Below are 27,831 nucleotides of genomic sequence, written 5' to 3'. Positions count from 1 at the left end.
GTAGCCTGGGCGTCGCCATCTTTTTGAGGGAATCTGTTTCGCCGCCCTCAACCCCTTCTCTCCATGCCGACGCCATGTTGTTTGGGGGCGGAAGTAGCGGAGCCGGGGCTTGGCACCTTTAAAGGGGCAAGGCCGGCTCTTAACCTTCCGGGAGTCCTTGGTGACAGGTTGAAGCCTCAGAGGCGGAGGTGAGTAGCTGGTGTTGTTGAGCTTTGTTGCCCCGAGGTTAAGTGCCGGGGACGGAGGGTCTGGTAACCGGTTCCGAGCTGGATTGTGCCAAAGTACTAGCACCGTTTGGTGCTGCTGTGATAGCAGAGGGGCTTCCCCCAACCATAAGCCTCCCGCGGAAATAAATTGCGCGCGCTTTTCGCTGATCCGCACTCTGACACTGGATCCCGCCTGGCTTGCCCTGCCTGCACCCACATTGCCCCCATTCCCCCGAATCCCGCTATAATACACATAGGAGAGATGGAGTCTAAGGTAATTGGGTAAATTCTGGGCAGAGCCGGGGCTGGAACCAGATCCCCGATTCCATCTCCGCAGCTGTGTGGATCTCTAGTCCTCGCCTTTACCTCGCCTTTATCAATACCTCGTATTGATCATGGTAACGGCAACCACACCCAACAGTAATCTATACAGTGGCATAAAGTGCAGCCACTAAAACGAGACATGTTCACTGTGCACTAACGTAGAACGACGCGTGAGATACCTTAAATGAAAAGCTGGAGGGGCAAAGAGAACAGCGTTGATCTGTGCTACAGTTTGTGTGAGAAGAAAGTGTGTGGGGCTGAGTTTGTCTGCGGATGTGTGCGCCGGTCGTCTGGTGAGCTGCACAAGAAGGTGGTGACTGGTGGCCTCGGACAGAAGAACTGGGCCCCTGGGTACCTGAACAAGGGGCCAGAACTTACTACCATGTTCATCGCTTGGTTTTTTAAAAAATTAGTTGGTGAAGACCCAGCGATTCCACTTCTGGGAATATATCCAAAGTGCCACGGTCCGGCCGCAGCTTATCTAAGGGTCCCTCAGGTGAGAGTAGGCGTCGGCGCTGGGTAACAGGCAGCTACACAGCTCAAAGGCAGGTGAAGCACTGTTCCACTTATTGCAAGTACAAACTGATTTTTTATATTTTCATTTTTGGCATAGATTAACATTTTGCAGGTGTTTTGTTTGATTAGTTAAGTAGAAACAATACAAAGGTAACCAGGAAAAGTATGAAAGTTCCCATAGTTTCACTTATGTTAAACAAAAGTTATTTTGACCAGGAGAACCATTAATCAGACAATTTGAAATAGTTCTATGTACACAGTTTGAATGTCTTACTGTTTATTAAAGTTCTCAGAATTTGTCATGGGCAACAGGTACGCTTAGACCGAGCAGAGGTTAGGAAATTCATTATAAGCCTTTGTAATGTCTCACTTAGCTATATATCTTGCTGTCTAAAATGTTTTTGGTATACTGTGGACTCTAACTCCTTTGTAATTATTTCTAAGTGCTTAGTTTGTAATAGCTAGCCAGCTTCTTCTGTTTTTATGCCTGTCTAATTCTAACTGATATATATTCCTATTCAAGGTAAAGGAGGGGCTGTTACTCTAACAACTCTTTGACAATCAGAGGCTATTTTCTTAAAGGGGTTTTTGCTATTCTATGAGGCAGTTCTGTGGGAATATATATTTTTCCCTGAACTGTTCTTTCTTGGGTGGCTTTCACAGGAACAAATAAGTAAAGTACGATGCCTTAATTCAGCCAGGGTGATATTGCTTAGGACTTGAGCCAACTGTTGTTTTTTCTCTGAGAGTGGTCATTAATTCTAGGAGATTCCAAATTATCAGAAGTGCAAAGGTTAGAATACTAAGAAACAGTAAGAATAAAAGCAACACCATAATCCACTAATGCCACGTCCGTCCTGCTGGAAAACGCTTCTGTGAAACCGTCATCTCCAAGTCGTGACTGTGTCAACCGACATGGTTAGAAAATGCTTCTGTGAAGCCTTTGTCCCCAAGCCGTGACTGTGTCAGCCAACCTGGTTAGCATTGGACGTGGCACCAAAGAAACTGGAAACACTAATTACAATGAACATATGCGTCCTTATGTTCATTGCAGTGTTATTTACAATTGCCAAGGTTAAAATGCAGCCCAAGTGCCCATCAGTAGATGGATGAATAAAAAAAGCTCTGGTACATTTACACAATGGAATATTACTCAGTGGTAAAAAAAAAAAAAAGGAAGGAAATCTTACCTGTCACAGCATGGATGGACCTGGAGAGCATTACGCTAAATGAAATAAGCCAGTCAGAGAAAGACAAGTACCATATGATTTCACTTATATGTGGAATTTTTTTATTTTTTTATTTAGAGAGAAAGGGAAAGAGAAACATTGGTTTGTTGTTCCACTCATTTAAGCACTCATTGGTTGATTCTTTTGTGCGCCCTGACCTCGGACTGAACTGGAAACCTTGGCGTATCCAGAGGACGCTCCAACCAACTGAGCTGCCTGGCCAAGGCCTATATGTATTGAACAAAATAAACTAACACACAAAATAAAAACAGACAGAAAAATACAGAGAACAGACCGCAGCTGTCAGAGGGGAGGTGGGGTTGGGGAGCTGGGTGAGAAAGGTGAAGGGATTGAGAAAAAGAAAGAAAAGTCAGACACAACAGTATGGTGATTACCGGAGGGAAAGCGAGGGGAGTTGGAAGACAGTATTGGGGGGCTAAGTAGTGATGGAAGGAGATTTGACTTGGGGTGGTGAACACACAATACAATGTACAGGCAATGCGTTATAGAATCGTACACCTGAAACCTACATAATTGTGTTAACACAAGTCTCCCCAGTAAATTCAATACAAACTTAAAAAAGAAAGGTTTTAAAAAACAAAAAAATAAATAGCCCTGGCTGGTGTAGCTCAGTGGGTTGATCACAGGCCTGCGAACCAAATGATCGTAGTTCGATTCCCAGTCAGGGCACATGCCTGGGTTGCAGACCAGTTCTCAACAGGGGGACGCACAAGAGGCAACCATATATTGATATTTCTCTCCCTCTCTCCTTCCCTTCCCCTCTAAAGATAAATAAATAAAATCTTTTAAATAAATAAATAAATGAGTAAAAATAGGATAGTGAAGATAATAATAGCCCTCATGGGTCAGATGCTGAGTCAGTGCTTGGTTTCAGCTCTCCTGCTGGGAGGTCTTCCTCTTTTTTCCTTGTTAATAAGGGAGGAAGGGAGGAGGAAAGGCTGGGGGCCTGAGCTGTATCTCACAGCTGGAAAGTGGAGAGGCTGAAATTTGAGCCCAGGAGGATTTAACGTTAATGCCCCCAGCTCTAGCTTATCCACCCCCACCTCAAGTTCTGTTCATTATTAACCATGCAATAGCCAGTGTGGGACCTGGCACACAGTAGGTGTCCAGTACCTTTCTGCTGCTTACCTATTAACTGAACAAGTGGGACAGGGTGGGATGCAAACCCTGGAGTGCAGATTCCAGACTGGAGATTCCAGGGCTTGCCCCTTTCCAGCCTTGACACTGTGGACCTGGCAGGTCCCATCCTGAGCCTCCATGCCCCCACCTATAAAAATGACAAACATGGAGTGGTCCCACCTGCCCTGCTTCATGTTTAACATGCAGATTAGCCCCATTTTACAGATGAGTAAGTAAAGCACAGAGACATTAAGAAAGTTGCCTCCCAAGGGTCGCCACAAGGTCTACTTGGTCTAGAGAGGGTGACAGAAACCCAGCAGTTAGCATTTGTGACAGGTGTTGTAGCAGGTCAGGCCTTGGGAGCACCTGGCTCAACCCTGGGTGGTCAAAGAGGGCTTCTCAAAGGAGGTCACTTTTAATCTGTGACTGAACGATGCGCAGGTATCTGAAAGGAGAAGTGATGAGGCCAGAGTAGGCATTTCCAACTGGCATCTTGCAAGAGGTGTGGTGGTACAACAGGAATTTTTAAAACACACAGTATCTGACTATTTACTCAGGGGTACTGACCTCTCTTTCCTTAGATTGTCACATTAAAAAAAAAAAGCAAAACAGCCAACACAATAGCCATTTGGTGTAAATAAGTTGAAATTATACCTATTTTTGTCGAATTAGCAAATAATATTTTTTCCGCTGTGCTGCAGAATTTTAGTAATTAGTTTATTTGTGCCACGAGATGAAAAAGGTTCAAAATTGCCAGGCTAGAGGCTCAAGCAGAGACTCCCTCATACCTGCAGGTAAATCAATGGTGGATAGGAGACCATGCAGGTTAGAGACAGTCCGCTTCTGTGTGCGTTGCTCTTTCCTCCTGGAGAATTCCTTTGCATGGCAACATCTGTGGTCCCACCCTGCACCCCACACCTAACCTTCCATGTCTCAAGGAGTCAAATGCCCTGATTTTATAGTCCAGGTGGGGCTGACAAAGAAACACAGGAAAGCTGAGAGCAATGAGGAAGTCCTTCACACTGATCCCCGCCCCCGTTCATTTGGTCCCCAGAATGGCAGTCAAATTGCTGACACTCTGCCCATGTGAATGAAGGTGTCCACACAGGAGGCCACCGGCTGTCTGTCCTCAGCTGGGTTCTTAGGTTGCCATTGTGCTTGGACACTCGGCTGGATGTGGCCCTTCTCTTCTGTAGCCAGCGGGCCAGAGTCACGCCAGCTGCAGTGGGACAGGGACCACACCACCCTGAACACACCTCATCTCATCTGGTCTTGGAAGCCAAGCAGGGTTGGCCTGATTAGCACTTAGATGGGAGGGGTCACAGTGCGTAACAAGACGTGGGGCACATCCCACTTCCCCATCCTGGGACAGCAGTTCGAGTGTTGACCTCACCAATGGGGCTTTTGTGTGCTCTTCTAGGACTCTGGCTTTGCAAGTCATTTCCCTGCTTTGGGCCCAAGTTTCTCCATCTGTAAAGTGGGGATGACTTGCTCTAATGTTCCAGGCACTATGTAGATATACACACATGTTGTCTCTTATGGGTAAAGCTGTCCCAAAGAGTGAGATTTCCGTTTTGGATCTGGGTTCCATGCCAGGAGTCACAAGGAGTTGAGGTGCTTACTGTGTGTCTCACTCAGAGTCCCCACCCACGAACCCCTCTGCCTGGGACAAACCTGGGAACCTGCAGTCTGGGCTCCGGAAGTCATTTCCCCGTTGCCAGTTCCAAACCCAGGGAGACCCGAGTGTAAGTCAGCCCTCTTGTGGCTCCCAGGCAGGCTGCCTCCGCCTCCCTCTGGACAGAACCATCGGCTCCACGAGTTTGCACCAAACACATGTCTTTTAGGGACTCTGGTTTTAGATCCTCCCAACCCCCCATCCCCACCCCCCCAAAAACCAGGATTCATTATCTGACAAGAGATTTTGTTGTCCTGCTTGGTGTACTGATTTTTACGGAAAGCCTTACGGGTTTAACTCTTCCCGTCATATTGCTACTGCAGGTCACTGTAGGCCAGGACCTACACTCAGTGCTTTCCGTGGGTGATTGCCTTGTCATTGTCCCCTCTGGACAAATGAGGAAGCTGAGCTGAGGTCCAATAGCTGCTGCAGTTGAAGTCCCATGGCTCCTTCACAGTGAAGCTAGGATCGTTTCGTCCAAGTCCAAGTCTGAGTCCAGGCTTTCCTCTTCTGTGATTGTTTGAGTAGCAGACTGGCCTTGCCTAGATGGGGTGACCCCTCCCCAGGGGTGTCGTGGTTGCTGTTTTCTCAGTCACTGGGGAACTCCTGGCATTTGGGGGCCCCGGGAGCACTGTACAGCTTTCTAGGCACCGGCCAGAGCGGCCTGACACAGAACTGACTCGCCGGAAATGCCCAGGGCGCTTCTGTCGCACGGAAATACTAGAACCAGATGTCCTCATTGCATCGAGTGGACTTTGGGATGTGGGGCCAGCCTGCAAAGCCAACTCACCTTGCCTGGCCTTGCAAACTGCCATGCAGGAAGGAGGCTGGACGAGACATGGCTGCTGTCCCCAAGGGCTGATGGTCTCCTGCAGGCAGAGGAGCAGACAGAGGCAGCAGCACCCACCTCCTGAAACAGGGATTTTGGGGGAAAGAGTTTGGACTTTGGAAACAGGTGGACCAGGGTTTGAATCCCAGCTCAGCTCTTGGAGCTAGCTGAGTGAGCTTTGTTCATTCGCCTCTTGAGAGACAACAGGGACAATAATTTCTTCCTAGTAGACTGTTGTGAAGATTAGAGAATTTGGCACAGAGGTCAGGCACATAGTAGGTGCTCTCTGAGTTTAGAGAAGGGCACGGGTGGATACAGAAGACCTCAGAGAGCCGGCAGAGCTGGGGCTGGAGCCTGCCAGGGAAGCGGATTGGAGGGCATGGCTGGACTTGAAGCACGGTGGGCGACATCTGTTCAAAAGCAAAAGACTTACATGTTCAGATGAGGTGGGAACATGGAAACTGCAGAATCTGGACTCAGGCCTGCTCCAAAGGCCAGGTGGAGGCGGCCATCACGGTTATCTGGTATCAGTGCAGGTATGTGGCCAGTCCAATGGGAGGTGCAGCTCATGTCATAGTATTCATCACTGAGGCATTTGCCTAGGGGTCATGCACCTCTTAGTCACCAGTTGTGCCTCTGGCTGAGAAGGTGGCAACTAACTGCTCGGGCTGATGGAGGCATATGTTGGGGGAGGACGCTGACCACTGGCCACCAGCCCCTGGCCTGACAGCAGGTGGCCTGGGCCCTTAGGTGCCTGGGAAGCTGCCCTCGAAGGGGGCCAAAGGGTCATCTGCTGCCCCCCGGGAGGTTTGGCCTCCTGAGTGCTGCCGCAGCCCCTAAGCCACCTGCGTGGCAGCCCTTCTCCAGGGACAGACGTTTAAGTGACAGTAATGATGAGAACACGTGTCAAATACCGACCCTGCGAGGCGCCACGCTAAGTGATTTTGTGTGTTATCTCACTGAGTTCTCGATGAGGCACACTCTCATTATTCACATTTCAGAAATTACTCTCAGAAAGGTTCAGTGATGTGCCATTGACATGAGAGAGAAACATAGATTGGTTGCCTTCTGCATGCACCCCAACCTGGGACCGAACCTGCAACCCTGGCATGTGCAGAATAAAATGGGCAACTTTTTGCTTTGTGGAACCACGCTCAACCCACTGAGCCACATCGGTCAGGGCCCTTGTAGTGTTAACTATGAGTAGTTGATGCAGTGTGGGTTTTGCTGCTAGCGCTTCAGTCCACAGACTGCTGCGGAATAACGTGAGTATAACAGTCCCATTGCTGCTTTTGAAATCGGCCGTCGATTGCCCACCGTGCATATTATTTAGTTCCTATCCAGACAGCAAGTGACATTTCACAAAAATGGATCATCGAAAGAGGGGATTGGCCAGCAGAGACGAAAGCGTGCAGAGAAATGCACGGTGGCAGTCCCGAGAGTGAAGTTTGAGTCGAACGTGAAGGCAGCGATAAAGACGTAGCCGGCAGTGGGCATGTGGGGGCTGCGGCTATTCACTCACTCCTCTAGGGACTGCAACTGTGCAGCAAGAGAAACTCGGTGATGGCACATTTATTGACAGAAATGACAAACGTGGTTCTGACAGAAAGGATAATTAATGCAAACCAGTGGCGTGCAGTGTATTCACAGTGCTGCGTGACCACCGCCTCTCGCCAGTTTCAAAACTTTGTCATAACCCTGGAAAAACAGCCCGCACTCATTAAGCATTCCACGTCCCCCCCTCCTAGCCCCTGGTAGCTACTAATCTGCTTTGTGACTCCCTGGACTTGCCTGTCCTGGGTACACCATAGGAAGGGGGGGCTTCTTTCTCTTAGTGCAACATTCTCGAGGTTCATCCAAGCGGTAGCAAGGACGGGAGTAGCACACTCCGTGTTACGGTTGAGTAAGGTTGCACCGTACGGCCATACTTCACCCATCCATCTGCTGGAGGGTGTTGGGTTGCTCTCGCCTTTTCACTACTGTGGATAATATAAGTACTGAGTTTCCACGTGAACACACACCTTCATTCTTTCCCCAGTATATACCTAGGAGTGGAATTGCAAGGTTATAAGGTAAATTCTGTGTTTGGACTTCATAGAGATTAAAAACCGTTGTGCATCAAGTACATTATTGAGAACGTAATCGAGGCTGTTGACTCATTTTTTAAAAACTTATTTATTTCGGGTGGAGGGAGAAAGAGAGGGAGAAAAACATTGATGTGACAGAGAAACATCAATTAGTTGCCTCTTGTATGTGCCCCGCCTAGGGACCAAACCTGCCACCCAGGCACGTGCCCTGAGTAGGAATCAAACCTGCGACCTTTCGCTTTGCAGGGCGATGCCCAACGAACTGAGCCACACTGGTCAGGGATGTTGATTTCTTTTGAATTAATTTTTGTAAATGGATTGAGGTAGAGGTCTCACTTCATTCTTTCGCATGAGACTGTGCAGTTTCCTGGCACCATTTGTTGAAGAGATTATTTTTCCCCCATGGAATAATCTTGCCACCCTTGTCAAAAATCAGCTGGCCAGAGATGCCTGGGTTTATTTCTGGGCTCTCAATTTTACTACATTGCTCTACACATTTGTCCTTATGCTAGTGCCACACTGTTTTGATTACTGTAGCTTTGCAGTAAGTTTTGAAATCATGCATTTTTCATGTAACTCAAATATCTTCCTGTGAGGGGCAATCCCAAAATCTAGACAGGGCTGGTTCTGCATGCCCCCTGCTGGCAGCTTCAGGAACAACCAGCCCACAGCAATAACAGGTCCCTTGCCTGTGAACGCAGGTGTCCAGGACCCGGTGGTGTGGCTGGGTGAGGGCAGCCCGCATGGCCACCTGGGCCCATCCTGCTCTTTGTTGGGACTCCCGTGGTTTCTTCCTGCTCCTTGAATTCCTGGGAACTGCCCCCACTGTATCCACCTGTTCACAGACAGGTGTGTGCACATGGTCAGGTGCAAACGCTCATACTTATACATGAAGTCCCAACTGCACGTGGATTTACTCATGTCCAAGGTCACAGTAAGGCTTTCATGGGCCCCTTTCTCCATTAGAAAATAAAGATTCTATTATAGCCCTGGCTGGTGTGGCTCAGTGGATTGAGCGCCAGCCTGTGAACCAAAGGGTCACCATTTCCATTCCCAGTCAGGGCACATGCCTGGGTTGTGGGCCAGGTGCCCAGGTGGGGGTGTGTGACAGGCAACCACACATTGTTTTCTCTCTCCCTTTCTCTAAAAATAAATAAATAAGTAAACTATTTTTTAAACAATTCTATTTTACAACTCTGTTGGAATATAAAAAAATGAATATCACCCAAGCTAAATTCACTATGATTATGTAGTTATTATTATTGTATCCTCTACTATTTTCTTATTTCAAAATAAATGAAGATTCAGACATTTCTGTGGGCCCCTCAAAGAGTCACAGGCCTTGGCACTGTGCCTTCTGAGAGTCTGATAGAGAAGCCAGCCTGCCAGGCAGCTTCGGGGAGTCCCCACCCCCTGGCCCCACAGGCCTCACTGCACTAACTCCGCGAGCACTCATGAAGGACCCACCCTGCTTTTATCAGCAGTCGTGTCGTTGACACCTTTTCTGTGTCACACACTAAGTGAAGTGCTTTCCATGAATCATCCTATGTTTACTGATTTATAGATAGGGAAAGTGACTTCCCTCTGTCAGACAGCCAAGGTCCGTGTGACACCGAAGCCTGTGTTCCAGCTGTCTCCCCAGGGGTCTGCTTGGGGCCTGGTCCTGGGTGGGCACCACTCCTTCAGCTTGACGCTCACTCCAGGGCCCACAGACCCGCCTGGGCACACGCTCCCCCCACCGCCCTGGCAGTTTCCTGCGGCAAAAGCCTGACCCCGTTTCCGTCCCCAGCTCTGGGGCAGTCCCCAGAGCTGGCGAGCTCTGGACCAGGCTAAGCAAGCCTATCCTTGTCCGGCACAGGCTGTCCTGGCCCGCCGTGGAGCCAGGTGGCCCAGGCCACCTCCAGCCCCAAGGGCTGACAGTGCCCAAAGAGGGTGAGGGGCTGAGGCTGTGGCAGAGGAGGGGGAGGGCCATGAGCAGGGACTTGTCTGGTCGGAGTGTGTCTGCCCTGTGCTGGGCACTGCGTGGTGCAGGCCCCCCTCCCACCTCCAGGAGCTCGGTATGAAGCTAGTGGTTATTTTATCGTTGTTCCGTTACAGTGGGTGAGGGTAGCACCTGCTGGCCTGGGCTGTTGAAAGGGCCCAAAGACGTGTGCGAAGCGCTTACCACAGGGCCTGGTGCAGAGTGAATGCCCAGCAAATTAGAGCCGAGTGTATTCAAACGATTCCCACACTGTAATCCAGAGAGACGGGAAAGGCGAGAACTGGGGCAGAGGAGGTGTAGTTGCTTCAGGAGAAAGGACAGAGGGTGGATGTAGAGTGGTGTCGGCGAGGGTGTCAGAGAGGATCAGCCCCTACCAGGCACGCGCAGATTTTTTTTAAGCCTTTCTTTATTTTTTTATATTTTATTTTATTTTATTTTAGAGAGAGGGGAAGAGAAGGAGGAGGAGAGAACTATCAATGTGTGGTTGCTTCTTGCATGACGCATGCTGGGAACCCAGCCCACAACCCAGGCATGTGCCCTGACGGGGAATTGAACTGGCAACCCTCTGGTCTGCAGCCCATGCTCAATCCACTGAGCTACACCAGCCAGGGCCATGTGCAGGTTTTGAACCTGGTGGTTAGGAGGCAGCCAAGAGGGCCCCCATGGGATTGATAACAGCAGGACACGAGGCCTGGGACAGGAGCTGCCAACCCTGCACTCTCCCAGCCTAGGGGAACCAGCCAGCCCCGTTTGCCCAGGATGGCCCCCACTTTAGCACTGCAAATATCATGTCTCGAGAAACCCCTCCGTTCTGGGCAAGCAGGCCCGCTGGACTACACAGCGGGCACAGGGCACTAACTGGGCTCGGACCTGGCCTTGGACCCTGAGTCCTTGCCTGAGTGAGGCTGAAGGACACCAACACCACCCCCTGACATGACACATTGTGGAGTGTCCCTCCTCTGGTAATCACCACATGACCCTTGGTTGCTCCCAGCTCTGGTGCTTAGCTGAAGGGATCAGGGAGTGTTTTCTGCCGGATGTCCCTGAGAACTGACGCAATTCTGAGATATGACAGGGTGAACTCTGGCCCGACCGACTGCCAGCCTCTGGAGTCTCCTGGCTGCCTTCCACCCCGGGGTCTCTGCAACATCCTCTCCGCCTGACACGCCTTTCCCACCCGGAACTCAGCTACAAGACAGTGTCCTCCTAATCTTGCTTGTACAAGCGGGTTCTTTTCATGGGATCACAAGGAAAGCCCCGCGTAGGGGAGACCCACGTAGGGGAGATTACTGCGTACTAAAATTTATTTGGGTAAAAATAGAAGGCTGCCCCCATGTTCTCAATGTCTCAGCCCCATCCGTCCCACTGTGGAAAAAGCCCAACTTTGTCTTCATGTGGCCCAGAAATAGGGTCAGTGTCCAGAGATTCTGTGCCATGTCCAAGTTCAGTCCATATCAAAGTTCATTCCAGCTCCCGGCTATGCTCCATCAGCTGGCCACTGCTGTGTCCTTTACCAGGCTTGGCTGATGCCCCCTTAGAGTCGGTGTGGCTACTGGAGGAGCAGAGCAGCTTCTAGGGCTGCATGGTTGCTCTGGAGAGAAAAGCGCACAAAGGAATTGGGCGATTGCGTGTTACGGAGCACGAGACGGGGCAGCGGGAGCGTCTTCGTTCGGCTGATACTCTCTCTGGCTTGGGACTGACCAGGTGCTTCTTTAAACTAACCAGTCCACTTCCCAAGGTTTCCGGCCTTGTGTTGGGTCCTCCCCAGATCAGTCTATTTCCTAGATCTTCCAAGGTTCTGTGTCTCTTATCCAATCAGGTCCTTTTTCTAGACTAGACTGACAGGCCTCTGTGGTTGCTGTCTTGGCTCCTATTGCACACGTGCTCATCTCCCCCCACAGGGGCAGCAAAGGCAGTCCTTCCTCCCTATTCGGGGGTGGGAGGGGAGTTGATCCCCTTTGGGGGCAATGCTGCGATCCCTTGGGGTACCTACAAGTGCTGCAGCTTCCTAGCAAAGCAGGGTTATGATTCGCAGTTGATTATGATTAATAATGCCTGATTTCCTTTGCTCCCTTCCTTTATTCATATTTAGCTACTGATGCTAACCCTTGGACTGGGCAGGTGCCCACGGTGTCCTCTAGAGCAACCCCCAACCCTGTACACCCACTGCTTTTTCGAGGCTTGTTCTGACCCCCTAGGAGGAAAGACGAAGGAAGGAAAGCTGAAGGAAGTCTCAGACTGCACTGCAGGTCTCAGAAGGTCCCAGCAAAGCCAAGGGGAATACTTGAGAGTGCATATCTCCCAGCCCACTTCCAGTCCACGGCAGTCATGGGTTGCCTCTCTGTCTCTGCAGATTTGGTTCTTCCTTAGACATGGAACCATATAATTTGTGGCCTTTTGTGACCGGCTTCTTGGAAGATCAGTTGCTCAGCATAATGCTTCACAGTCCATCCATGTTGTAACACGTATGCCGTTCCCTCTTCTTGCCGATCGATATTCCGGCATATGGATTTGTCCCATTCTGGGCATCAGTTGATGGATATTTCGGCTTTCCCCACCTTTTGGCTATTATGAATAATGCTGCTTATGGATATACCTGTACACGTTGTTGCGAGGACACGTGTTCATTTCTCACAGGGAGAAACCTGGGAGCGGAATTGCTGGGCCTAGGGCAAACTCCACATCTGACATTTGGAGGAACTTCTAGGGTATTTTCCATTTCCCATGCCTAGGGGCAGGGAAGTACAAGGGTCCCAGTATGTCAGCATCTTCAACATGCTTATAATTACTCATCTTCTCCGTGTAGCAGCCGTCTTAGTGGGTTTGCAGTTGCATCTCAGTGCGACTTTTCCCCAATGACTGCTCGTGTTGAGCGTATTTTCATGTGCTTATTGGCCATTGCTATGCCCATGAAGAAGTTCAAGTTTATGATTTGCAAATGTTTTCTCCCATACTGTGGTGGGTTGCCTTTTCACTTTTTCGATGGTTTCCTCTGAAGCACGAGCTTTTCATTTTGATGAAGTCCAAGTTCTCTATTTCTTCTTCTGTTGCCTGTGCTTTCGGTGTTGGAGATGAGACCCTCTTTTAACTCAAGGTCGCAAAGGTGTGTTCCTGTTTTCTTCTTATAGTTATATAATTTTGGTTTTTACGTTTAGGCTTATCATCCACGCTGAGTTAATTTTTGTGTATGGTGTTAGTTAGGGATCCAAATTTATACTTTTACACGTGGGTATACAGTCGTCCTGACACAAATGGTCAACAAGACCATTCTTTTCTTATGGAACTTTCTGGACATCTTATTGAACAGCAGTTGGCTGTGAATGTGAGAGCCTATATTCTGGACTCTCAGTTCTGTTCTACTGATTCTATGCCTGTCCCTGCGCCGGTGCCACACGTTCTTAGTTCCCGTAGCTTCTTTAGTCAGTTGGGTACAATGAGTCCTCCACAGTTTTTCAAGACATTTGTCTTTTAATTGTATGTCTGTTTGGTCTCTTTCAGTCTATGATGCCCCAGACATTTTCCCCCCTTGCATTTTATTTGTTTGAAGGAACAGGGTCATTTGTTCTGCAGAGGTTCCATCAGTCCGCATCTGGGGACTGCATCCCTGTGGTGTCTCTTGTCCCTTGCTACTTAGTGCTCAGAGGCCTTACTTGGTTTAGATTTCATTTTGGCAGGTGGCGTGTGTGTTTCCAGAGCCAGAATGTAATGTAGGGTTGACTCTGTGATGTTAGGGGCTATTCGTGGTCTTTACCTAGATCATTTTTTCCTCCATTAAAGGTGATTTACATTTTAAAAGGGTCACTCCTGGTTGCTGGGGTGGGAAGGTGTCACCAGGTAGTTCTGAGGCCTGGGGGACACCCCTGCAACAAAGCACCTACCGCCGTGCCTGACACACGGTGGCCACCCAGTGAAGATCAGCCCTTGTTGCTATTACTGTTATCAGAGCCGTGTGTGGAGGACTTAAGTGCTGGGCTCAGAGCCCTTTCCTGGCCAGGGTGCTCTGGGACCAAGAGGTCGTCAATGCCCCACGGCTCTGGGACGCATGTTCAGGAATTCAGCAGCCATCTGCTTGCATTTGCTGGGGTCCCTCCGGAGAAAGAAGGCTGGAGCTTCACTCAGCCGGCACTTGCACCAAACCGTAAGTGCATTCTGCCGCTTCCATGACCCAGGGCCTCTGGGATCTGGCTTGGTTCTGACTTTAAACCTTCTCATGGGCCCCGTCTTTCAGGAAGCCTTCCCTGATTGCACCCTGAATACATTCCCCACCCCCCCTTTGCCCTTGACTCTAATTTAGAACTTGTAGCTCTGCCTCTGAATGGTTGCTTGGTGCTGGTGCCTCCCCATCACGCCCTGTGTCCAGCCCACGTTTGTTTGGTGCACAGTCAGTACTCAGCAAATGTTGGCTGAATGAGTACATTACACATAAGCCCAAAAGCGGGCATCTAACTGCTATGTGACATATTGAAGGCTATTCCTTTGAATGTCACGTTTCTGGGGTACCCTCATTGTTTTCACCTCCTTCCTAAACTCTTTTGCCTCTTTTTTCTCTCTCTGTGCCCCTGTACCCCTTTACTCTTTCCTATCCCAACCCCCCACATATTTAATTATAAGAATAAAACATTTAGTCCTGGTTGGTGTGGCTCAGTGGTTGAGTGTCAGCTTGTGAATCAAAGGGCTGTAGGTTCAATTCCCAGTCAGGGCACTTGCCTAGGTTGCGGCCAGGTCCCCAGCTGGGGGTGCACAAGAGGCAACCACACACATTGATGTTTCTCTCCCTCTCTCATCCCCTCTCTAAAAAGTAAATAAATAAAATAGTTTTTTAAAATAAAATGAAACATTTATTTTAGAAAATTTGGCCCTGGCTTGGTAGCTCAGTTGGTTGGAGTGCCGTCTGGATATACCAAGGTTGCTGGTAGTTCCCGGTCAGGGCACACACAGCAGTAACCAGTGAGTGCGTGGATGGGCGGGACAGTGAATCAGTGTTTCTCTCTCTCTCTCAAATCAATAAATAAAGTTTTTTAGAAAAAGAAAATTTGGAAAATAAGAAAATTGTAAGGAAGAGAGGAAAAAAACATCTGTTAACCAAAAGTAATCACTGATGGTTGACATTTTGGTAGTAACATAGTTTTCCCTGGCAGGGATCCCCTCATTTTAGACTTTTTTTAAAAAAGATTCTATTTATTTATTTTTAGAGGGAGGGGGAAGGAGGGAAAAAGAGGGAGAGAAATATCGATGTGTGGGAGAAACATCAATTGGTCGCTTCTCACACGTCCCTGACCCGAGACATGACCCGGAACCCAGGCACGTACCCTGACCAGGCAGCCTGGTTGAACCGGCAGCCTTCCTGTTTACAGGACGACGCCAAGCCCACTGAGCCACACCAGTCAGGACTCATTTTATTTTTGGCCTGGCCAGGTAGCTCAGCTGGTTAGAGCATCATCCCGGTACTCCAAATTTGCAGGTTTGATATCCAGTCAGAGCATATACAAGAATCAGCCATTTTCACCCTCGCTGGTGTAGCTCAGTGGATTGAGCACGGGCCTGTGGACCAAACCACGGTTGGATTCTCAGTCAGGGCACATGCCTGGGTTGCAGGCCAGTTCCCAGCAGGGGACGCATGAGAGGCAACCATACATTGATATTTCTCTCCTTCTCTCCTTCCCTTCCCCTCTGAAGATAAGTAAATTTAAAAAAAGAGAATCAGCCATTGAACGCATCATCAATAAGGAGAACAACAAATCAATGTCTCTCTATATATCCCCCTTTCTCTAAAATCAATACATTTTTTTAAAATTAAACTTTAAAAAGATTATTTATTTATTTATTTATTTATTTCTAGAGCAGGGAAGAGAGGAAGCGAAACATCAATGTGTGGTTGTGTCTCACTTACCCGCTACTGGCGACCTGGCCCACAACCCAGGCGTGTGCCCTCACTGGGAGGTGAACCGGTGACCCTTTGGTTCACAGGCTGGTGCTCAGTCCACTGAGCCACACCAGCCAGGGCTCAAAATTAAATTCTTTTGATATACACTGAGTGCCTGGCCTGGCGATGCTCATCGGGGATTCAGTGAAGGGAGAGAATGTCAGCAAAGCTCCCACGAGGTGCCAGTCCCCATGTGGGGCTCTCTTTGAACTGCTTGCATTGGCAGGATCCCCAGGCTCTGGAAAAACCTGGCCCATATACACATAGTCCCCCAGCCGCTGGTGCTGGCAACCCTGCTGTTGCTGCCACCCTGGCCAGGGTCCTGGCTGTCTCCTCCTCTGACCTTGGGCAGGTCCCTGAACCTCTCTGGACCCCATGTCTTCATCCTCAGATGGAGATTATCAGAGTCACCTCTGATAGGGATGTTGTGGGAACAGAGACTGTGAGAACCAGGGCCCACTGTCAGCCACAGCAGGTGGCCGAGGAAATCAGAACTTTAGAGACCGGCCAGCCACAAGACTTATCAAAGCTGCCGAGGGACCCCAAAATCCCTGCTCCTGTTATATAACGATGGGGAGACTGAGACCAGGAGCAGCTAAATCACCTGTCCAGGGTCACCCAGCATGAATGGAAGAGCCAGCCAGTCCTCTGCACACTGAAGCTGCTGCTGCCACTGCCCCTCGACCTTTTCCCTGCTCCCTGCCTCCCCCAGCCTCTGCCCTGCCTCTTCAGCTGCAAGCCTTCCCCTAGTTGGATGGAAACTTGATAGGACTGGGGCTGTACCTTGGAACCTGGAGAACCAGGCTGGGGGAGGGGGCTGGAACCCTGCTCTCTGGGATCTCGGCCTCTTCCCGGGGCTGTGTTAGAGTGAGGGAGGTTGCTGCCTCTCTTTCTCGGACCCAGACCATGGCAGTTCCTCCACTCTGACCTTCCATTTGCTCTGTCTCCAGCCCACCATGGCCAAACAGCTGCAGGCTCGAAGGCTGGACAGTATCGCTTACAACCCATGGTGAGCTGGGCAGGGCTGGGGAGGTGTGGGGGGGTGTCGCCTCAGGTATGGGAAGGACACGGCTGGTGGTCCCCAGGTTTGTAGGAACTCAGTGGTACCCAGGGTGGTCAGATGGGCAGCCACAGCCCACGAGAGGCAAGACCCAAAGCAGCAGGCTTGGGTTCAATCTCAGCTTCACCCTGCTTGGCACCGGCCCTGGGGCCACTGACCCCTGCCCAGAGCCCCAGCTCACCAGCTGCAAAATGGAGATAATCATCTCTCCATCTAACGGCCTTTGAGGGGACGAGACAAAATACAGTGAGTGTGACAGCAACAGCCATTACCCAGGCACCGGCCTCCGGGGACTCTGTTTCACGTGCACTGAGGAGCAAGACAAGCCAAACCAAGAAGGTAAGGTGCAGGCGGCTCTTCACCGGGCCTTTGCTGAAGTGAATTTCGTCCCTTCACCAGCTTGTTCTCAGTACGGAAGGGCAGGTGCCCTTGCTCCCAGTGACAGGACGGGTGCCGCGGAAGGGCATGCAAGGGAGGTCCTATAACCTTCTGGTCCACATCTGACCTTGGCCTGGGCCAAGTGGATAAAACAGCTGTGGTACAGTCACACAACAGACTACTCCTTGGCTGTAAAAATGACAAAAATCTTATCCTATGTGACAGCCTGGATGGATCTGGAGAACATTATGCTGAGTGGAATAAGCCAGTCAGAGGAAGACAAGTACCATATGATCTCACTCACATGTGGATTCTAATGAACACACTGAACTAACAAGCAAAACAGAGACAGATGCATAGAGAGCAGGCTGACAGCTGTTGGGGGTGGGGAGCTGAGGGGGAGCGATTGAACAAGAAAGAAAGAAAGAATTCGTGGACACGGACAGCAGTGTGGTGAGTGCAGGGGCTGAGGAGTGAGGGGGGGGTACTGTAGGGGGATAAATGGTGCTAGAAAAAACGAAATAACATACATTGTTGGCTGTTGTTTTTATAAAACATGGGCAATTGTTTCTTTTAAGCTCCCCTCACGGACAGTACTTTGTGTTTTGCGAATATGTGCCCCCCCGCATCCTCTTCGATGCTCTGTGGTGTTTAGGATGGGGGACCCAGGCCCAAATGCCCCGTAGAGACTGGCTGAGGTCCACGTTGGGGCTCCAGGGCCCTGATCCTCAGGCCGCCACCCTCTGTCCTTCCAGGACGCAGGCTGGGCAGCCTGGTGACCCGTTTTGCAGACAAAGTGAAGTGCAACTCAGAACGGGGAATGATGAGGACGGTGGGCTGGGAAAGGCAGCAAGAATATGTCTTGACTCACAGACCTGGCAGGCTCTGGAACCCAGCCACCCTCAATGTACAGAGGGGACAGAGGCCAAGAGAGGAAAGTCTCAGGCACAGGCACGGCAGAGTGGCAGTGGGCCTGGGGAGCATGCATGGGACTGGGGGGCAATGTAGGGACCAAGGCCACAAGAGTCAGAGGGAAAGAGGCTCCAGGTTCCTGCTGACCCCAGGGTGGTGTGGCCTGAGGACCAGGACCCTACAGGCCCAGGCCGGGGGGCAGCCGGTCTCTGCGGTGTTTGAGTGGGGCCCCTGTCCCCCTGTCCCGGTCACCGCTGTGGACTAACCACCAGCGGACTTTGCACCTCGATACTGTCAGGAGCTGCTATGTGACTCTGGACAGGTCACTGGCCTCTCTAGGAGTGGCCAGGAGCTTCAGCAGTTCCCTGTGGAGCTCTGGGGAGAAAGTGACTGACTCTGGACGTAACGATAGTTAATCATGAAAGCGTAACTTGGCCAAGCCTGAGTCCTCTGCCCCCAGCCAACCTGGAGCCCCACACCAGCCTCCTCATCCAGCTTCTCACCCTCTCGCCCAGTTTCCCTGAAGAGGCAGACACCAGGCAGGCCCAGAAGAAAGGTTGTCAAGGGCCAGAGAAGGCAGATGGCTGGGCTGGTGGGGCCCCAGTCTCTCCAGGGCAATGACCAACAGCATCAGCTTTGCTCCAGAAGACAGCTGTGGAATGACAGGCTGATCGTGCTGGGCACTAGCTGGACAGGTCCCTCCAACCCCAGCTTCTCCATTCCCACTGCGACTCTGGAATAGGATGTACCTTGTAGACATCAGGAAGGTTACGGGAGCAAGCATTTCAAACTGGAGGTGACAGGTGCATGCATGGGTCATGAAATCCACTGCGGGGCATTGCTCAACGAGTACTTCTAAAGAATTGAATAGGATAGGAACAGACCGGAATGGAACTAGATCACGCAGAAGGATCCTGTGACGCACGTCTGCTCTGCAGGCTTTCTGCCGTAAAGATGGTTGCTTACTGTGGGTCACGGTTGAAACATCTGAAAGCCCCTGGGCTGAGACATGCATTTGGCGCAGTGCCTGGCCTACCTAATTGAAAAGCATGGGGCCAGTTATGAGCCTGACTCAGATCTTCAGGCCAGGGCAGATTCTCATCGTCCAGTTTTTCTAGAAGGAGCCCAGAGCATTGTTCGCCTGCCCTGGACACAGGCAGAAGTCCGAGGTGGGGAAGAGGGCTGGGCTGGTGCCAACTCTCCATTCATTGCATCCCACAGGGTGGAGCTGTCCCAGTTGACCTCTCAGTATAAAGAAGCTGTGAATTTGGGACAAGGCTTCCCTGACTTCCCGCCTCCAGACTTTGCCGTGGAAGCCTTTCGGCAAGCTGTCACTGGTGACTTCATGCTCAACCAGTATACCAGGGGATTTGTGAGTCTCCCAGCTGCACTTGGGCCCCTGGACACAGGCCTCTGAGGAGGCCCTGGGGGAGGGAGGGGCAGAGCCCAGGGAATTCAGTCTAGCTGTAGTTCAGTGATCACTGAGTCTGTCCTGTTTCAGGCTCTGGGGAAAGGAAGACAAAAATGTAAACAGACAAAAACAAAACAAAAAGCAAAGTCAGCAGATATGCTGTGAGGGAGAAGAATGGGGCAGGAAGAAGGGAAGATCAGGGAAGACTTCCTGGGGGAGGTGACACTTATGCCAAGCCATGAAAGACAGGCTACTGATGGAGACATGCAATTATTGTGATTTGACTCTCAAAGCAAACTCTTTCTGTAAAGGCTCACACTGTAAACATTTGCCAACCCTTGGAGTAGACCAGCGGTTCTTAAACATTGGTATGCATGAGAATTGTCAGGAACGATGCTCCCTCCAATTCCATCATCCATTACATAACCCTGCTGACAGTCTGCTACTTTTCTTAGAGTGTTCAGACTTAAACTTTTAACTTTTAAAAATGCTTACATAAAAAACACACATGCATGCCTATATACTTACCCAAGAGTTGGGTTTAACACAAATGGACTCATACCATAAATAACATTCTGTAACTTGTTTATGGCACTAAACAACAGGTCAGGGACAACTTTCCAGGTCACAATAGCCTCACTCTTTTTAATGGCTGCATAGTATTCCATTGCCTGGCTATGCTGTGGTTTACTTAACCAGCCTTGCTCTGCTGGACTGGCTTGGATACCTTATTATTATAAGCAGTGTCGCAACAAACAGCTCTGTGAGCACATCTCTGTACATGTATGTGAGTGCTCCTCTCAGATAAATCCCTAGAAGCAAAACTAGATGATCAAAGCTGGGGTGTATTTAAGCATGTGATAGGTATTGTCGCATCACCTCCACTAAGGTCTTCACATTGCTACGGACAGACCGGCCTCCGAGCTGGCAGGAACGTCCATTCTTTGGGTGAAAGAGAGGAATCATTTGTCTCACTCTTGCCAACCATGGGCCGTGTCAGTCTTTTTAATACCTGCTAATAGTGACATTACTTTCTCATAAAATGGCAATATTTCAATGTTACTTTGCTATTCTTCGATTGTTATTCTCTTGTATGCACATCAGGTGTCAGCACTTTCTCTTTCGTGACCTACGTCATTTTTTCATTTGGGTGGGTATCTGTATCTTGTTGCTTTGTAAGAGCTCTTTATATATTAAATACCTTACCTGCTTTTCTTACATTGCAGCATTTTTTCTCTTTGTCTTTTAACTTTGCTCATGGTCTGTTTCTCTGTACAGATACTTTTCGTTTTTATGTGGTCACATCTGGCTTAGTGAATTATTTAGTTCAACTCTCGAGCTTCAGTTTCAGTCACCAGGCTTTGCCTTGAGTGTTTTCTAAGCTTCCTCAGCAAACAAGGTGCAGATCCAATCTTCCTCTCCAAGCCCGAGGGGCCTTTCCAAAGCTGCGGCATAAAACCCTATTCCTGCACCTGTACTGTGTATGACCTGGAGCAAGTCACTTCCTTCCCGCGGGGGCCTCTGCGGTTCTGCCTGCCAAGTGATGGGGATGAAATGGTGCCTTCCTTGCAAGGCTGCTGGGATGACCCGATGGCGTGAATGTGTTCCTTTAACCTAAAAGGTGTTCGAGGTGTCAAGTCGCCCCGCTCTGCAGCTTTGTTGGGCTGTGTTGGGCTCTGCCCCGTGAAGGCATGCACTCTCTGGCTACCCAGCCCTGGGCACAGGGCCTGGCACTGCAGCACAGGCCCTGTGACAAGTGTTGTGGGGGACCTGGAGGGACCACCCTGCAGGAGCTGGCTCTGCCCCAGGCCTGCCACTGGTGCTGGAATTGCCTGGGTGCTGCTGAGCAGGAGGGTGGGCCCAGGCTGAGCCGGGGGGCTGACCCCAGCTGTCCCGGCAGGGTTACCCACCACTGACAAAGATCTTGGCAAGTTTCTTTGGGAAGCTGCTGGGACAGGAGATAGACCCTTTCAAGGACGTGCTGGTGACTGTGGGTGCGTATGGGGCCCTGCACACAGTCTTCCAGGCCCTGGTGGACGAAGGAGATGAGGTGAGTGGGGCAAGGCTTGGGCTGGGTGGGGGCGAGGGGTCAGCATGATACCAACCCAGCTAATCTGACCCTTGTACCAGGTCATCATCCTCGAGCCCTTTTTTGACTGTTACAAGACCATGACATTGATGGCGGGGGGTCGCCCTGTGTTTGTGCCCCTGAAGCCGGTGAGAATGCTGGATGGGTGCAGGTGGAGGGAGGGGTCCGAGGAGTGTGCTCCCGTGGGGCCTGGGAGGTGGGGAAGGAGGACGGGAAGGAGGCCAGTTTCTCCAGGATGGGGACAGATGCCTGGTGGGGGTGCGGAGGGGCGGAGGGCCCCATCCCTAGCCCTGAATAGCAGGTGAGTAAGTTCTGCCCTGCTTCTTGCAGACCCCTACCCAGAATGGGGAGCTGGGTTCCAGCAACTGGCAGCTGGACCCCACGGAGCTGGCCAGCAAGTTTACATCTCGCACCAAAATGCTAATCCTCAACACGCCCAACAACCCCCTGGGAAAGGTACCTGGCAAACCTCCTTCTGGGGACCCCTCCGAAATGGGTTCAGGTCCCCACTCTGCCACTGATTTGCTGCCTGGGGGCCTTGGTTTCTTTCTCGGTGAAGTGGGAGGGCTACCTGTGATGAGCTGTGAGGACCAGGCTCCCAGAGGCCTCTGGGGCAGGGGCAGCAGTCCCCAGGAGAAGTATGAGGGGAAGCGGTGGAGCAGCCAGGTGCCTCCATACTTACTTCCCCATGACCATGACCCTGAGACAGTGACTTCACCTCTTGGAGTGTTTTCTCATCTGTAAAGTGGGAACGTGACAAACCCATGGGAAGGACAACCTAGTCTCCCCCTGTGTGTCTCCCACACTGTCACACAAGCCTTCTGACACCAGCTGCGTAGGCTTTCTCCCCACACCAGGCGATTCTGTAACACCAACTGGCGGTCCGACAATCCAACTCAGTTTAATTCACTTCTGACCCTGTCTTCCTGGGAATAGCATCTAATCTCACAGGTCAAGGGCTCAGTTCCACAAGACTGTCCCCAGCTCACTTCAGATGCCAGTCTCCAGTCCAGGTTGTCACCAATGCACCTGTGCTTCTGGCCAATGAGCTGCGAATCTCGGCTCCCCGCAACCCCCTCCTTGGGTGCAATAAGTTGGCTAGAGCGGCTTACATGCCTGGGAAACACCCAAGGTTCCCACTTTACTGAAGAGTGTGACGAAGGAGCAGATGGAAACCCACAGGGCCAGGTCTGGGAGGAGCTCAAGCACAAGAGCCTGTCCCAGGGAGTCAGGGTGCATCACCCTCCCAGGTGGGTGTGCTCGCTGACCAGCAGCTCCCTGAACCCCATAGTGCTGAGATTTTACAGAGGCTTCATTGTATAGGCATGACCAATCATTAAGTCCATTTCCAGTCCCTCTCCCCTTCCTAGAAGAGTCAGGCTGGAAACCCCAAGCTTCTAATTCCAGCTTGGTCTCTGGTGACCAGCCCATCCAGGAGCCCACCCAGAGGTGCCTCATTAGAGCAAAAGGCATCTCTAGTGCTCTCGAGCCTTAGGGACTCCCACAGGTTCCAGGACCTCCATGCCGCCTGGAGCCAGGGGCAGGGTCCAAAGTGTATGTATTTCTATCACCTCACAACCAACTTCATGAGGCCAGCGTGGAGGGCATACAACAGGAGGTGGCAGAAAAGCCCTTAGCACTGGGCTTATCTGAGCAGGCCTCTCTGGGGACGGTCCCTGCAGGTGTTCTCCAGGGCAGAAGTAGAGCTGGTGGCCCGCCTGTGCCAGGAGCATGACGTGCTGTGCATCAGCGACGAGGTCTACCAGTGGCTGGTCTTCGATGGGTGCCAACACATCAGCATTGGTGAGCCCAGCTGGCCCGGGCACCCTGCTCCCCGCCCCATCTGGGAGTCAGTGCAGGCCGAGGGGTACGGAGCCACACAGGTCAGGTGACCCGGAGCAGCAGCTTACCCTCTCTGAAAAGAGGGGGGCACAGGGCACCTGCCCCCAGGGTTGTCATGAGGCCAATGTGGAATAAGTCCTGTGAATAGCTTAGCAGGAGTCAGAGTTCCCAGTGCCCACTGGGGCTTAGTGCCCCCTTGCCCCCATCTCAGCAGCTGCTCTCTTTGGCCCTGGGCAGCCAGCCTCCCTGGCATGTGGGAACGCACCCTGACCATTGGCAGCGCTGGCAAGACCTTTAGTGCCACCGGCTGGAAGGTGAGTCGACAAGGTTGGGGGGACCACCCCTACCCGCTGTGACCCTTGGCAGGAAAGGTGGCCTGGCAATAGGGGCGGCCTCCAGCCAGGCCCTAAAAGGCCTCACCTGCTACCTGTGTTTCTGGTGTAGGTGGGCTGGGTCCTAGGCCCAGATACTCTCTTGAGGCACCTGCGCACAGTGCACCAGAACTCTGTCTATCACTGTCCCACGCAGGCGCAGGTGAGGGGGTCCCCCGAACCGTAGCGAGGGGGAAGGGGAGGGCCAGGGGCCGGCTCCAGGGGCAGGTTAGCCCGACCTGCTGGTCCCTCCCCTGCCCCGCAGGCCGCAGTAGCCCAGAGCTTTGAGCGGGAGCAGCAGCACTTCGGCCAGCCCAGCAGCTACTTCGTGCAGTTCCCACGGGACATGGAGCGCCGCCGCAACCACATGGTGCGGAGCGTGCAGTTGGTGGGCCTGCGGCCCATGAACCCGCAGGGCAGCTACTTCTTCTTGGCAGACATCTCAGACTTCAGTGCGTGGGACTGGCTGGTCAGGGCAGGGTGTGGGGGTGTGGGGGGGGGGGGCTGCCCCAGGCTTAGCATGGCCTCTGCCCCCCAGGGAACAAGATTCCTGACTTGCCTGGTGCTGCGGACGAGCCCTTCGACAAGTGCTTCATCAAGTGGATGATCAAGGAAAAGGTGGCTGGGCCTGGGCCAGGGCCCGTGCATGTGGTTTCTCAGGTTTCGCGCTGCTCCTGGGTGCTGATGGGCCAAAACGCAGCCCAGCTCCTGCCACCGGCCTGCTACAGGGTTGCACCCATTTCGAGGAATGGGGAGCCTGTGTAATTTGCACAGAGGTGCTGAGTGGGCTGGCAGGAAAGAATTCCTGGCTTCTCGGGGCCTCGATCTTGCCATCCATACAGTGGAGTTGGCCTAGTCACTGCGAGGTCATCCGGGTTGGAGATACGATTCTAAGGCTTATTGCTTCTCTGGCTCTGCCCTGACCCCTCCCTCCCTTGGCCTCCATGTGCTGTCTATACACAGGAGGGACTTGGGATGACATCCTGGGAGTCCTTCCCTCTGATCTTGACAGAACCCTGGGAGGTGCCACATTGAAGCAACTCTCCTCCCCCTGCACCATCTCGGAACCTCTGTGCCCCCAGGAGCCGAGGCCTGCTGGGCCGTGAGGCCCTGCTGAGGCTTGGGCTTCCTCTTCCCCAGGGCTTGGTGGCCCTCCCGGTCTCCGTCTTCTACAGCGCGCAGCATCAGCAGCAGTTCGACCACTACATCCGCTTCTGTTTTGTGAAGGTAAAGGACAGGGCTGGGGGTGGGAAGGCCTCCCCCAGCTTCCCAAGGCCCGCTGGCGGAGCAGGGAGAAACGGGGACCGGTCTGTGTTGGCACAGAACGAATCCACCCTCCAGGCCATGGACAAGAAGCTGCAGGAGTGGAAGGATGAGCTCGGGGCCTGACATCACCCCCTCAGCCGAGCCGAGCCTGGTTGGTCCCTGCGTGCTCTGCAGAGCTCCTGGTCCAAGATTTAGTCATTCCCAGGTTAAGGATAGATGGCACTGGTGAACCCCTCCTCTGTGACACAGAATGTCCCCAGGGAAGAGCCCTTCTGAGTCCTGGAGGAGTCAGGGGCACGCCTCCATGGTGCCTACCATTCTGTTGGTGCCTACCATTCTGTTGACCTGACCTAGGCCTTTCCTTTGCTCCTCCCTCGGTCAGGCTGTAGGCTATTGGGTCCCTTCTGGCCTCACCAGACTTGGCCGGGACTCACTGGGCAGAGCCCAACAGTGTACTGGCCTGGAGTCCCAGCTCTGACCCCAGCCCTGCACTGGCCCCAGCCAAGGCTCTGGCAACCCCCCCCCTCCTTATCTAAACTTGACCTTGGGATGCAGCCAGTACTTTCTGCCCATAATAAAATTTGAAGTTATTTAAACTTCTGTTGGCTTCACTGTGCTTCACACGGGTGCTGACCGCTGATGGGAACTTAGCCCAATGGGAAGGCCCTCCGTGAACCTCAGATCCAAGCCCCTGTTCGTACAAGTGTGTTTCGGGGAGTAGAGTGAAACGGAGGCCCAGAGGAGGGCAGGGGCGTGGGGCTGGTTCGGAGTCACAGTTTGTCAATGGCAGTACCTAGAAGCAAGGTTCAGATGGTATGTGTTACTGGTTGGGGGGGGCAGTGTGTTTAGAAGACGGGGGCTCACTGGAGTATCCGGGGGGAAGACACAGATAGTCCCATCCCACGGGGGTCAGAGTCCAGGACAGGAAGGCCAGGCCTCACCCAGTTAGACAGGAGAGGGAAGTAGCCAGTCTTCATTGTGTGCCCTCATGTGCCAGGCACTGGGGTGCCCAGCATCTCACTAAACAGCCCACTGAGACAGGGATTGCTCCTCTGCTTTATCACTTTGGAACCCACTTTGGAGGTGAGGCGACTCACCCACGGCCATCCAGCTGGCAAAGGTTGAGTGGGATTTGATCTGGGGGGTGGGCACTACCAGTGGGAAGCGACCACAGCTCCCCACTGGTTTGGAAGGTGGTGCCTGAGACTTGTCTTGAAGTTGCATTTGCATTGAAAGCCCATGGGTTTTGTTATGTATCTAATGAGGTAGGCTGATCGGCATACGTTGTCCTATAAAATAATATACACTAGGGCTTTGTTACTGGTTCCACTAGTTCCTAATAACATACATTTGGGCTTTGCAACTGGTTTAGGAGCACAGAGCTCCTAAACCCCTTGGAAATTACTGGGTGATAGGAATGTCTTTTGTTATTCATAACAAGTCCATCTAAACAGAGGATGAGGGGTCAGAACTTTGAGTCCCAACCCCAGGCCCCCCAGGAGGGGAGAGGGACTGGACATTGAGTTCGGTCACATGGCCAATGATTTAACTGACCGTGCATCTGTAACAAAACCCCACATAACCCATGAGTTCTAAGGAGCTTCTGCGTCCGTGAGCACACCAGTGTGTGGGGAGGTGGCGCACCCAGAGAGGGTGTGAAGGCCCTGTGCACCCCCGGGCCCCCAAGACCTCACTGTCTATGTTACCAGCTGGAGTCCTTGTGCCCAATGCTCCAAAATGCAAAAACTCAAAACCTCAGGATCCACAGTAAGGAAATGCTTATTGATTGAGGAGGTACAATTCAAGAAGATGGGGGCCCCAGGAGTTCCCCAAATCCATCTTAAGAAAGTAAAGTTCAGCCCTGGATGGTGTAGCTCAGTAGACTGAGTGCTGGCCTGCAAACCAAAGGGCTGCCAGTTTGATTCCTGGTCAGGGCACATGCCTGGGTTGTGGGCCAGGTCTCCAGTTGGGGACATATGAGAGGCAACCACACATTGATGTTTCTGTCCCTCTCTTTCTCCTTCCCTTCCCCTCTCTCTAAAAATAAATAAATAAAATCTTTAGAAAAAATAAAGTAGAGTTCAGGCTTCTTTTATGTCAGGGGAAGGAAAATGGGAGGGGCTATTTTTTGTGAAAACTCAAGCTCCCTCCCCCAGTTCCTCTGATGCTCAGCTGGTCTAACTGAAGGAGCTCTTAGCCTAAGGCCACAGGAACAACAGAGGCCAGAACTAGATGGAGTCAGAGAGACCCAGCTTTGACTCTGTTACAGTCCCTCCCCCTTTGGTCCATCCCTCAGTCTCTAGGGAAACAGGGCCACTGGGCCCAGGTTCAATCTTAAGAGGGAGGATTAGCCCTGGTGGGCAGCTCTGCTGGTTAGAGCTTTGTCCCAATATACCAAGGTGTCAGGTTCGGTCCCTGGTCAAGGCATATGTAAGAGTTAACCAATGACTGCACAAATAAGTGGAACCACCAATTGATGCTTCTCCCTCTAAGAATCAATACATTTTTTAAAAACTTAAAGAGGGAAGATTAGCTTATAAGATGCAGATTGGTCTGCTCAACTGTGCCTCTCATAGTCACACACCCGCCTCT

The 27,831-nt window shown here is 51.6% G+C and overlaps 2 protein-coding genes across 6 annotated transcripts in view; one reads left to right on the top strand and one right to left on the bottom strand.

The window, feature by feature from the left end:
- LRRC8A (leucine rich repeat containing 8 VRAC subunit A) overlaps positions 1-339 on the bottom strand; it is a 31,108-nt gene extending 30,769 nt beyond the window's left edge. The window contains exon 1 of the mRNA XM_037037008.1: positions 145-339. The gene's annotated coding sequence lies outside the window, so the exon portion shown is untranslated. The remainder of the gene's footprint in view (positions 1-144) is intronic.
- On the top strand, positions 61-25,839 carry KYAT1 (kynurenine aminotransferase 1). 5 transcript variants are annotated; one of them, XM_037037010.1, is made up of 14 exons: positions 99-188; positions 13,931-14,125; positions 16,861-16,919; positions 19,482-19,632; positions 21,572-21,721; positions 21,802-21,888; positions 22,091-22,216; positions 23,443-23,563; positions 23,840-23,916; positions 24,047-24,136; positions 24,239-24,425; positions 24,512-24,591; positions 25,114-25,200; positions 25,297-25,839. In XM_037037010.1, exons 2-14 carry the CDS (start codon positions 14,030-14,032, stop codon positions 25,360-25,362), a joined length of 1,377 nt encoding a protein of 458 aa, XP_036892905.1. In that variant the 5' UTR covers positions 99-188; positions 13,931-14,029; the 3' UTR covers positions 25,363-25,839. The 5 variants fall into 5 exon arrangements, with proteins under 5 accessions (XP_036892906.1, XP_036892905.1, XP_036892908.1 ...); XM_037037013.1 differs by lacking the exon at positions 19,482-19,632; XM_037037014.1 differs by lacking the exon at positions 25,297-25,839 and having other exon boundaries at positions 24,239-24,361.
- The last annotated feature ends 1,992 nt before the right edge of the window (positions 25,840-27,831 follow it).

The sequence above is a fragment of the Sturnira hondurensis genome, unplaced genomic scaffold (genome assembly GCF_014824575.4).
Source record: "Sturnira hondurensis isolate 20B ecotype Veracruz unplaced genomic scaffold, ASM1482457v3 Scaffold0022908, whole genome shotgun sequence".
Taxonomy (NCBI): domain Eukaryota; kingdom Metazoa; phylum Chordata; class Mammalia; order Chiroptera; family Phyllostomidae; genus Sturnira; species Sturnira hondurensis.
This window is presented reverse-complemented; position numbering and strand designations above follow the sequence as displayed.

Coding starts and splice junctions, on each gene's coding strand:
- KYAT1 (XM_037037010.1), top strand. CDS start 14,030: ATGTTCAGGAATTCAGCAGCCATCTGCTTGCATTTGCTGGGGTCCCTC. Junction 16,920..19,481: donor AGTATCGCTTACAACCCATG/GTGAGCTGGGCA, acceptor TGCATCCCACAG/GGTGGAGCTGTCCCAGTTGA. Junction 22,217..23,442: donor CCAACAACCCCCTGGGAAAG/GTACCTGGCAAA, acceptor CGGTCCCTGCAG/GTGTTCTCCAGGGCAGAAGT.